This window comes from Barbus barbus, assembly GCF_936440315.1.
Source record: "Barbus barbus genome assembly, chromosome: 8".
Taxonomy (NCBI): domain Eukaryota; kingdom Metazoa; phylum Chordata; class Actinopteri; order Cypriniformes; family Cyprinidae; genus Barbus; species Barbus barbus.
In genome coordinates, this window is record NC_136736.1 from 5,592,668 (window position 1) to 5,605,825 (window position 13,158).

A 13,158-nucleotide genomic window follows, 5' to 3' on the forward strand; every position below is an offset into this window, starting at 1 on the left:
ATACCCAATATTTGTGTGCTATGTATTTTTAGGCCATTAGAAAATCTAATTAAATTAAATTCATTGCACATACTCACAAAAAAGCCCATGTTCTTAAAAAAAAAAAAAAAAAAGGGATGGCGACAAGTACACACAGTGTCATATTATACTCGGCAGCCAACAGCACCTGCACACTAGAAAACAAGAGTACACTACATCTGAGAGCGACACAGACAAACAGAGCGACAGAGGACTAGAGAGGCAAACAGAGACTGTGTTTGTGTGCAGATTTGTGTAAGTGTTTAGTGCAGAATAAAACAGAAACTTTTGAGTGAAAATAATACTTTATTTATTCCAGAAGGCAAAAAGAACTGACTTTAGTGCATGGCTTACAGCAGCTGACTGGGTAGTTGGCCAGCACCAATAGAGCTGAATAAACACGAGAAAATATGGTCTATCAAGAGGCTATGATGGGTGAAGAGGGTCCTCAGAGGGTTCTGGCGGGCATCAGGACTGCTGTTCCAGAGCTTGAAGTGTCATCCTGTTGTGCTGCTTAAAACTGAAGCCTCCTCCAGTGAATCTAGGGCCATCCGGACGCTGAGGCTGAATCACAGGCTGTCCTGCCAGGGTGAGATTTCGCTCCTTCTCCCTGCAGAGAGGACATAGAGCAGAAAGATACAATATTAGGGGTCATACACACAAGATGTGCTCTTAAGTTCTGTCTACACTGTCTGAATTTGTCTGCATGTAAACATGCAACAGATGTTTATTTTATTTTTATTATTTTTTTATTGATTTATTTTTCTTTGCAGTGTTATTTGTGTCTCACTCCATTAGGGTTGAAATTGTATTGTTAAATTTAATTTAGAAAAAAAAAATATATACAAATATAAATAAATAAAGACCTCTGAAGTCAATACAATTGTTTAGTCCTATTAAAAAATAATATTTTTAATTATAATTCAGATTGTGTGTGTCTAACCTCAGGATGAATGTTGCTGTAATAATTATACAGTAAATTGCTTTGGATGGAATCATCTCCTAAGTAACAGCTTGCTAATTTATTTCATACTTTGAAATCTGAATATGATATTTAATATTTTTCATAATCAATCATATTCATAATAAGACCTTTTTTTAAGAATTAGTTTATTCTCACCAAGGTTGCATGCATTTATTTGAACAAGTGTGTGCGTGTGTGTGTGTGTGTGTTGTAGCGGACTGACTGGTTATAAATGACTTATAAGTAAAAATAATAATATTAATAATACTATAAAGTCAGTTCTACATAGGATTCTCATAGATTAAAAAATGATAAACCTTGTGAACCCTTTTGAGTCAGAGACAACAAAAAACAAACAAGAAATAACCAGTTTAACTTGCTTTGGGGTATTATTCCAGTTTTCCCTCCTTTCTTAATACATACACAAAAAAAATAATAATTCAAACTTATTTTACATGAAACCATTCAAAAAAAGAAAACAAAATCATATGTACATACTCTCAAAAGTCATTTGAACAATCAAATAAACTCTTTACACAACTAACCTAGAGGTACCTCTTTTACGCTGATAAATAATCTTTGAACGGCTTAATTAGGTAAATTACCATAAACCTTTTTGTAAGCACAGGAATTATCTTCAGTTATTTTCTCCCCTTCACATCAATACTTCAAATTTAACCAGAGCTCAATGATTAATTCAACAGTTTGACCACAATGATTCAATTCAAACAGTTCGAAATCAATGAATCAATTCAAACAGTTCAAACGTTCAAAGATTCATTGCAAACAGCTGGAGGCGTCATGCCCATTCAAAGTGAGGGGGCACGTGCCCCCTCAGATTTTTGAGCCAAGTGGATTTTGAATGCAGCTTCCAAAAGACAAAATATAGCCGATTAATATTTTCTATATTTAATACAATCCCACCGGCGTGATTAAATCGTTCAGCGCATCATATCATCAGCTGCTAAATTCAAATCTGCGTTCGCTGGCTGGCGCTGAGCCAGACGCGTTTTTACAGCACTGCGCATTATAACCAATCACACACGATTCTGTTGAGCTTATGAATGCAATGACAAATTAGAGGCGTTCAGATGAGTCATCGCTAAAATGCCGGTGTTTTCTTCACTTGCTCGCTGACTGAATACCTCTTTCTGGCGAATTCTCTCGTCGGAAACAACAAAGTGCAAATGTGTGTACGAATATGTAAGTAAGATATTCATTTCATAATGTAAACAGCTTCAGTGATTTTAATGGGAGTTTTTGAGAGTGCTTGAACTCTACTGTCAGTAAAAATGTTCTTTGATAATGTATCTAAATGTTCTTTGCCCTGTACAAAAATGATTAGTAGCCTAACTTACAATGTTTTTATTCACATTAACTTTCAATGTTAAATTCACATTAAATATAAAGTCAGTCGTATTAAAATATGTTATGGCATGACACCCATATCTGTTAATTAAGTAAACAGACAGGTTATGCATAGTTAATATATTACATTGTTAGGTTACTTTGACCATTGCCCACTAGATCAACTAACATAATCTATAAAGGTGAGAATCGAGATATTTCATGATATAGTTAATGCGTTTGGGAATGTTTCGAATAAAAAGAAAAAAAAAAAAAAGTGCTGTTGTGGCTGCTGTGTGTTACATGACGCCCCCTCAAAAATAATGAGTGCATGACACCCCTGGTTCAAACTATAGGTGTCTCAGTTCCAGCAATTCAGAAGTTCAATGATTCAATTCAAACAGTTCAAACGTTCAAAGATTCATTTCAAACAGTTTGAAAGCTCACTGCTAACATACAAAAACAAATTCAACGAGCGCTTCTTATTCACTGTTCAAAGATTCAGTGAACTTTGTTACTTCTGAGGGAGAGGGAATAAGGCAAAAAAAAAAAAGGAACAAAAATTACGGATCTTATTTTCCACTAGTTCAATTCCATCTAATTCTGATTCAATTAAGATCGTCAAGATTAATGCTTGATTCATTTTTCCAAACGACATCCGAACCGTCTTTAAAGGGATCATATGATGTTGCTAAAAAGAACATTATTTTGTGTATTTGGTGTAATGCAATGTGTTTATGTGGTTTAAAGTTAAAAAACACATTATTTTCCACATACTGTACATTATTGTTGCTCCTCTAAGCCCCGCCTTTCTGAAACACATCGATTTTTACAAAGCTCATCGTTCTGAGAAGGGAGGCGTGCTCTGATTGGCCAGCTATCCAGTGCATTGTGATTGGCCGAATACCTCAAGCGTGAGACGGAAATGTTACGCCCCTCACCGTATTGTGGTGGTGTTTCACGGCGCGACCACACAAAAACAATAAAACTAGGGATGCACGATATTATCGGAGTGATATCGGAATTGGCCGATAATGGCTTTACATGTAAATATCGGCATCGGCCCGATATGAAATATTATGCCGATATGTCTTGCTGATAAGTGGAATACATTAACTCACATGTGCTCAGGGTGTGCTAGTGACAGCATACAGTTCGGTGTAACAGTAATAGCACGTGCAGCGGCAGCAGTGTCAGCCTCCCCCGGGTCCTAAATCCCATTCGGTACGGAGTTTTAATCTGTAGAGCGTGCTGTTGGCCTACACAAATAACATTTAGACTGTTTCTGATTAAAAGCAGTAATTTATGTCATACAATAATGTGTATGTTTTGATTTAAAGGTCTGAAGCTAGCTTACATGAAAAAAAAATTACAAACATGAAGCTATGTTATTCATTAATTTGTCATATGTTTTATTTTTAAATTAATCATAAGCTCTAAAAGATTTTCAGAACTTTTACAACTCTTTTGCTTTAGACCATCAACAAATGTTAAATCTTAAAACAAAATGTTTGGGTTAACACTGCATCTTTCTGGGGAAAAAATGCAGCGATTGATAGTTTATTTATAGTTATTTTCATTTAATTTAATTCTAACAAATAAGTTCTTATTAAAAACTAATCAAAATTAAAAATATTTTGCTTATAATTTCTGCACAGAAGAGACTTGGTGTTGTTTCCAAACAAAAGGAAATATATGACCTGTGCTGGCAAAATGAGTCGGAATGCGCACAGACTAATTTTGAGCTATACAGTCAAAAGAAGTGAAAAATTTCAGTTTTGGTCGAATTTGAGGTTTTCACAAACCCTCGTCTAGTGATCCCAATGCTCCAAATAGTAATTAAACATCTACAATTATCTTTATTTGTACGTTTTCTGAGAGGAGTAACTTTTTCTATGCTCTCTTCTGGATGACTGCTGCTGCTTCTCACCACAATTTGTAGGTCTATTGTTACAAAGTGCAGCATTCAAGCTTTCTGAATATTCATATCGAATTCTCAATGACATGAGTCCAAACCAGTGAAATATGATTTTTAAACCCATGCTGATGAAAACAAAACGATCGCGCTGACTGACATTTGCAAAGCGTGTGCCTTTCCGCGAGCGTGTGATCTCCCTTATAAAGTACATTATTGCGAAATATGGCTTAGTGAGATTCACACAATCATAATCTGTTATGTCTTTCTTGAACGTTTAGTTAATGGTTGGGGGAAAATCTGATGTGTAACATTATATTTGATCCATGCATTACAGTAGGTCTTAATATAGATCTGTCTCAATGCTAATCATACATTAAAAGAAAAGACGGAATCACTCGCTGCTCTTGATTAAACTAGGCTACAGTTTATTTGCATTTTTGTTCTTATTTTTAATAACAAAGATAAAAGAAAAATAGCTATATTTTGATTAATAATATAGTAATTATTATTAAGAAAAGAATTGGAGGAAAATAAGCAATGTTGCTTTGTGATTTTGCTTTGGAATCTTTAACTCGATTTTTTCTCGAAATCAGATCGGCTGCCTCCATTGCTTTCAAACGGCTGTAGCTCAGTCATTTTTTGTCCAATTCCAACAAGTCATATATAATTTTGAAGGTATTTTAATGGAGAATGTGAACATATACAGAACTTATTTTTGAAAATTTGCGCATTCCGACTCATTTTGCCAGCACGGGGCACATATAGTTGAAAAATATCGGCATATCGGATATTGCCAAAAATCCAATATCGTGCATCCCTAAATAAATCCCATTACAAACGAGGCATTTACTGCATCCAGTGGGGACATAATTACTGATTATAATGACTTATACTGTCTTTTTACACGTTGCATTGCAATGCGCTGCATAAACATTACCATGTCTGCATTTGTGATCGGAGAAATGACAAACAACAAGCACTACTCTACACTGCTCAAAACTCGTGTTTGAATCGTCAGTGGCAGAAATGTACTTACAGGCTGTGAGTCAGAAGTGCCAGACTCTCCTTGCAAAGTTGGAATTGAACAGATTTAGAAACAGAAACAGCCTTTGTTCGAGCCAACATTGTAGCTTCCAAGTTCAGGAAATAGTCCTCGGTAAAATGTGCTGCACACACTCTAATATTTGCGTTATACTGCTCTGGAACAGTGTTGTAAATACAACTTAACCACTGATTTCTAGTTGTGTCCTTTTTTGGAAGCCCAAACAAAGTATTTTCGCTTTCACAATGAAACAGCGTCTCCAGGACATGGCGCCGGCGGCAGCAACAACACTACAGCGAGAATAATAGTTTTGCCTTCTTTCATTGCGTATACATTTGGGCGGTGTTATGAAAATCTCCCCACATCGTGACGTAGACATGTTGGGGGCGTGTTTGAACGAGCCGTTTTAGGGGGACGTGGCAGAGTCTTAACTTTTATAAAGAATATCTCTTTGGTTTTGCGATTTTAGTCTTTGCAACTTCAGGGATCTTATCTATGCACAAACAGCTTGTAACACTCCAAAGAGAAAGGAAAACTTGAAATCACATCATATGACCCCTTTAAAGCATTTAGAAGCATGGTATCCGGCTACCAACACAGAAAGAAAATAAGCAGTGAAACACTTGTTCATCCCGTAGCGTCAGTCATGAAGATTCAGCCGCTGTTTATGAATCAGGAAGTTCAGAAACTTTCTGTAGTTGTTGTCAGATTTAATCCATAGTTACTTCAGAAGGAGTTAGATCAGCTCTCGCAGTACTAAGATTCCAGATAGTTAATCCAAAACTCTCATCGTTAGCTTCCAAAATCAGACGACATCTGAGCAGCGCAGGGTAGCAAGGCCATGAGTGCTGCTCAGCACACTCTACAGGTGCTTCTCAAACGGAAGGCTGCATCCTGCTGAGGCAGCGTCCTTCCTAGTTCAGTCCTTCAGAGTCTTGTAGTATAGAGTCCTCCTCAGCACATAAATGCTAGAATAAGACTGTCTAGTAAGTGCGCGTGGCTACATCACATATGTTCCCGCCCTCACCGTCACGGCACGAAAATACTAATAAAACTTAGTTTTGGAAAAATGCTTTGTATTACAAATCTTTATATTATTTGGCTTTCTATTAATGCTCTACAATGCATCACAGCTGTCTACAGTCTCCCCATGGCAGTTTAGTGCTTATTGAGTAATACACACCAAAACAAAAAATAACATCTATGCTTTCATGCCCGAAAACATTCTTTTTGTCTAACATTTCATAATAAATTCAGACAAGCTCATTAATGAAGGACACGAAACGAAGGCTGCCTTCCAAGGATCCTTCCGATTGAGATGGCCTTCAGCAACGTTTGATGATGTGGCAGCCGAGAAATGCAGCCTTTGTAGGATGCAGCCTTCCATTTGAGAAGCACCCTACTACTCAGGTGTACATGCACTTCCGTTTTTATTCTTCTCTACACGAATCAGCAGCGTTCTAAAACACACACATATATATATATATATATATATATATATATATAGATTCAACAAGGTGTTGGAAACATTCCTCAGAGATTTTGGTCCATATTGACATGATAGCATCATGCAGTTGCTGCAGATTTGTCGGCTGCACATCCATGATGAGAATCTCCCGTTCCACCACATCCCAAAGGTGCTCTATTGGATTGAGATCTGGTGACTGTGGAGGCCATTTGAGTAAAGTGAACTCATTGTCATGTTCAAGAAACCAGTCTGAGATGATTTGAGCTTTGCGACATGGTGCATTATCCTGCTGGAAGTAGCCATCAGAAGATGGGTACACTGTAGTCATAAAGGGATGGACATGGTCAGCAACAATACTCAGGTAGGCTGTGGTGTTTAAACGATGCTCAATTGGTACTAAGGGGCCCAAAGTGTGTCAAGAAAATATCCCCCACACCATTACACCACCACCACCACCAGCCTAAACCGTTGAGACAAGGCAGGATGGATCCATGCTTTCATGTTCTTTACGCCAAATTCTGACCCTACCATCTGAATGTTGCAGCAGAAATCGAGACTCATTAGACCAGGCAATGTTTTTCCAATCTTCTATTGTCAAATTTTGGTGAGCCTGTGCGAATTGTAGCCTCCGTTTCCTGTTCTTAGCTGACAGGAGCGGCACCCGGTGTGGTCTTCTGCTGCTGTAGCCCTGCTTCAGGGTTTGACGTGTTGTGCGTTCAGAGATGGTATTCTGCATACCTTGGTTGTAACGAGTGGTTATTTGAGTTACTGTTGCCTTTCTATCATCTTTAACCAGTCTGCCCATTCTCCTCTGACCTCTGACATCAACAAGGCATTTTCGTCCACACAACTGCCGCTCACTGGATATTTTCTCTTTTTCGGACCATTCTCTGTAAACCCTAGAGATGGTTGTGCGTGAAAATCCCAGTAGATCAGCAGTTTTTTAAATACTCAGACCAGCACGTCTGGCACCAACAACCATTCCACGTTCAAAGTCACTTAAATCCCCTTTCTTCCCCATTCTGATGCTGTGTTTGAAATTCAGCAAGCCGTCTTCACCACATCTAGATGCCTAAATGCATTGAGTTGCTGCCATGTGATTGGCTGATTAGCAATCTGTGTTACCAAGCAATTGAACAGGTGTACCTAATAAAGTGGCCGGTGAGTGTCTATCTATCTATCTATCTATCTATCTATCTATCTATCTATCTATCTATCTATATATATATATATATATATATATATATATAGGGGTATTAAAAAAAAAATTCTGTAAAAACAGCACACTAAATGTGAATGTGTATCATATGGCCTTCACAAAACTTATGGCAATAATTGAGAAATTCCAATAATAATAGGCATAATAGGCTTAAAACAGCATGTCAAAAAACAAACAAGCAAACAAACAAAGAGTAAAATTTTTATGCAGTGCTTCAAAGTTAGTTTTAAATCAATAAACCAAACAAAAGAAGCTGGCAGTGGGACAACGATCTTGAGTGTACTGAGTGTTCACACAAACTACGGTAACATTTATGTCTTCATTACGAATAACTAGTGACAAGTTGTTAAAATGTCTCGAGACCATGAGATGTTCCATTCCATTGCACTCGTCTAACGGCTGTTAAACGCAAGAAAACATTCTGAGTGTTTACGACCCCTTAAAGTGCAGAAAGATGCACAGCTGGGTATGCTTTTCTGTTACCGTCCCACAGATAAACATCCACTGAGAGGTGAAGCACCCACATCTAAACAAATCACAAAAAACATTTCAAGCTACGCACACAAACTCACATTTATATACACTTTCTCTGTCCTCTTGTAGCTTACGCTCCCGTCCAACACCCACACACCAGACAAAAAGAGCCACACACTCTTTCTGTTTCCCAGGAGGAAACATCTGTTACTATCCAGCTTGCTTTTAACTGTGCTCCAGTGATCATGGATCTCTCGTTCAGCACACTATTATTCCAGGACCTCTCAAACACACACGCATCTCTCACTTACTTTGTTTGTCCAATAGCAAATGCCATAAATTAATATTCACTGACTGTGTAATGCAATTTCACAGTGAGGCCGATGAAGACATTTGGCAACAAGCTTTAAACATGAGAAAACATGCAGCTCGTCCAACCTTTGTTTCTCCCACTGGTAAACAAACAGAATGAAATGAATGTTGCTGGTAAGATGAAATATGCTGATTCTTGGATGTGGCTCTAGACATCTGCACTGTAAAAAATTTCAGACCTCCCCAACTCAAAATTTTCTAGTGACTGATTACATCTAAATTTTTCCATTGGCCCAATTTGATTTCTGCTAACTGAATTTGATCAATTGTGGCAACAGTCTGTTAACATTGGCTCAATGAGAAATAGTATGTTGAGAAAAACGAAGTCTACCAAACCAAGTTATTGGGCCAATTAAATATTTTAAATAGTAGTAGCATACATTTTTGGTTTTACCTAATTTAAAAATGTATATTGGTGCTAAAGCAACCTTACTGAATTGTTTATTCCTTGTTGTCCCAAAAGAAAATGAAGTTATTAAATGATACTGCCACATTTGAAATCTTTTAAAGAAATATACAACAATATTGTGAAAATACCTTAAAATTATAAATAGATTGAAATTTTCTAGACAATATACCTTACAAAATCATGCATTTTAATTCTCATAAGATACACAAAGCTGATGAATTGCACCTTATATATTGATACATTCACAAACATGCAAAAAATGTCAAACACCATAAAATAACAATTTTATTAATAATGATAATTTACCTGAGGTTATTTCAACCAGTGATTAGGTTAATGTCACTGAATATTACCATTCTCACAAAAGGTACTCTGAGCTCACGAAACTGCATCTTAACTATTTAAACATTAAACATCAAATAAATTCACATATTAAAAATGTCAAAAACACCATCAAATGTAAGGAATGGGGAGGTTACTTCACCCAGTGTTTAGAGTAATTTCACATGAACTATATCATTCTCACAAGAGGTTCTTTGCATGAAACTGCATCTTACACTTCAAATGTTTGCCACAAAACAAAACAAAAACTCATAAGAGGTACTTTGAGGTTAAAATTCTGCCATTCATTACCCTCATGTCGTTCCACATCAATAGGACTGTTTCATAAAAAAATTCACCATTGTATTTCATCAAAAGTATCTTAATTTGTTTTCTGAAGATGAACAAATGTCTAATGGGTTTGGAACGACTCAATATTTTTTCTGGGACTTTATCAATTAATGATAATTAGACAATATTTTGCTGACTGTATTATTGTGCTGGCATCTTAAGGACTACCATGGACAGCCGGCTCCTAAAGTTTTTGATATGAATGATTTTTGTTGGCAAAATAGAGAAAAAACAGGTAATAATGTGTCTAAAACGCATCTTGTTTATTGAACTGTTGTGAAAGACTGAATAATGCAGTGTAAAAACGCACTGTAAATGCACATGCGCACTAGTCTAATCTTCATCACGTAACGTAACATTAATGTATTCGTGCACTCTGTAGGTTAGGCGTGTTTTGTTTGGTTTTTGTGATACAGGACAATATCAAATCCCTCATCCTTAAACAACAATTACAATATTATCACAAACGATATTTATCGCACACCCCTACCGAGAGATCAGTATGGGCTAATCTAGGTTATAAACGCCAACATGACACCAGTGAAGGCGTGAATTCACTGTTATTCTGCAAAATATAATGTAGTGCGTGAAACATGACTTAATAAATACAAAGCTCAGTACTCACCATAACTTTAATGATAGAAAATCCGTCTGTAAATGCTGTTCTGTCGCTCTTCAGGATCGGCTCCGCTCTCTCGCTCTCCCACACACAGGAATTTGAATGAATGAATGATTGATGCATTTATATTATATTACTCAGATGGTAGGGTCAGAATTTTGCCTAAAGAACATGAAAGCATGGATCCATCCTGCCTTGTCTCAATGGTTCAGACTGGTGGTGGTGGTAGTGTAATGGTGTGGGGGATATTTTCTTGGCACGCTTTGGGCCCCTTAGTACCAATTGAGCATCGTTTAAACGCCACAGCCTACCTGAGTATTGTTGCTGACCATGTCCATCCCTTTATGACTACATTGTACCCATCTTCTGATGGCTACTTCCAGCAGGATAATGCACCATGTCAAAAAGCTCAAATCATCTCAGACTGGTTTCTTGAACATGACAATGAGTTCACTTTACTCAAATGGCCTCCATAGTCACCAGATCTCAATCCAATAGAGCACCTTTGGGATGTGGTGGAACGGGAGATGCGCATCATGGATGTGCAGCTGACAAATCTGCAGCAACTGCGTGATGCTATCATGTCAATATGGACCAAAATCGCTGAGGAATGTTTCCAACACCTTGTTGAATCTATGCCACGAAGAATTAAGGCAGTACTGAAGGCAAAAGTGGGTCCAACCCGGTACTAGCAAGGTGTACCTAATAAAGTGGCCAGTGAGTGTATATATATATATATATATATATATATATATATATATATATAATGTTTCTTATTATAAATGTTGAAAGTAGTTTTTTTCTGCATAGTATTTTTGTGGAAACCAAAATAAATTTTTTCAGGATTTGTTTTCGATGAGTACAATTTTCAATAGAAAATAGAAATATTTCGTAACATTATAAATGTCTTTACTGTTTACTATTATTAATTACTTAAAAAAATATATTTTGAACTGGTTTCTACATTGATAAAAATAAGAAATGTTTCTTGAGCAGCAAATCAGCATATTAGAATGACCAAAATGCATTTTAAAAATATATTCTAAATAATAGAACACAGTCCCTTTAAATTCTAATAATATTTCACAAAAGGATTGTTTTTACTCCCTTTTGATCCATGAATGTGTCTCTACTACTGTAAGTGATTTTTAGAGTTTGAAGTGTCTGTCATAGCAAATCAACACGCGCTGTCGTGAATAATTAAGTAAAGCATCTTCTCATTGGATAAGAACACGCAGTCTCATGAATAATTATGAGACACCGATGAGTCATCTCTGTACTAAAATGTAAGAAAACATCACATCCTGTGACACTGACATGATGAAGAATTCAAACCCAAAAGATAAAAATAGAACAAAAAAGATTAAAATTAACCAGTTTTCTCTTAGAATTAAAATCAACTGATGCTAACATTATCTTCAGTGGTTTGCAGCACACACCTCTGTTAAAATATCAGAAAATGTCATTTAATGTTTCATGACCGTTTAAATTGTTTGTAGTAAAAGAGCAGTTTTTTATCTTGCTGAAAACCTGCTTTTATCGATGATCTCCATCTTTTACAGCACAAGCAGACTTGTTGACAGATGCTTGAGCTCACAGGTCTCCTCTGTGTCAGAGCTGCACACTGACTCAACAGTATTTCTAGTTCTGAGTGTGGCATACTTGAACTAGTTGCTGATATCAGAGCGTCTCCGCTGTGCAGCGGGTTAACCGTACGTGTCCACTGGCGCAGAGTCGAATGTGCATTTCCAATGCGTTCTCTATTGGAGCTGACTCACGCAGGGGATTATGGGATTGACAAGCAGGGAAAGCGGAGAGAACATTAAAAAGTTGAGAAATGCTATACGGTGGTTGTCCGCCAGACACTGTGAGATAAAGGCAGTGGATTCTCTCATAAGGAAAAAAGATTCTTGAGGGTTAAAAGCTTAAATTGTTCAAGCTAAATAGCATATTTTCTTAGCAATAGATGGATTCTTCTTTTTTTTAAGAATTTATATATAATTTTCAGGTTTCGCTATAATCATAATCTGGCATAATTGTAAAAACTGACTGTATAAATGAAGTGGTAAACTTTGACTAATGGATTAATAATATTGATTGTATAATGTCTAAATGTGAATCCAAAAGTAAAACCCGAGGGGGAAAAAAGCATATCAGCGAGAAGAATAAGCCAATAAGTGGTAATACTAATAATGTATAAAGCAATTTCAGGGAATTTACCATAGAAATAGTGTTTTTAATCTTTTTCACTATTATAGTGCCTTTTCTCCCCAATTTCCATAAATGTTTGCATGGTTGTTTAGAATTATGATGCAGCACCATCAAGTGGCCAAACTAGGCGTTTTAGTAAAAGCAGCTCCGCCCCTTAAAAAAGTTTTGGAATCCCGTCATGACAGTGAGTCAAATGTTCAACTTTTTTTGGATAATTACTGATATTCACCCTCCAGAGAATCTTTCTGCACTGGTTTGGTTGATGATCAGCTAAAAAACCTAGGACTAGTTTGCAAAAGTAGGTTTATCAAAAAATGCTAAATACCCTAAAATTTCAGTGAGGCATGCGTTTTGTCCGGCGTGAGCCAAGGATTCCAACGATATAAGACACTTGAGCCTGAACGGTTTAGGAGTTATGAACGATT

General features: G+C 36.7%; 1 protein-coding gene across 2 annotated transcripts in view; it reads right to left on the minus strand.

Annotated features, from left to right (window-relative positions):
- Window positions 1–308: 308 nt before the first annotated feature.
- The window catches only part of LOC306873648 (cilia- and flagella-associated protein 58-like), a 113,082-nt gene continuing 100,232 nt past the window's right edge, over window positions 309–13,158 (minus strand). For both annotated transcript variants that reach the window (XR_013784515.1, XM_079423091.1), the window contains one exon: window positions 309–628. Coding sequence is in view for 1 of the 2 variants with exons in the window: in XM_079423091.1 (XP_079279217.1) it covers window positions 487–628 (142 nt within the window). In the remaining variant the exon portion in view is untranslated. The remainder of the gene's footprint in view (window positions 629–13,158) is intronic.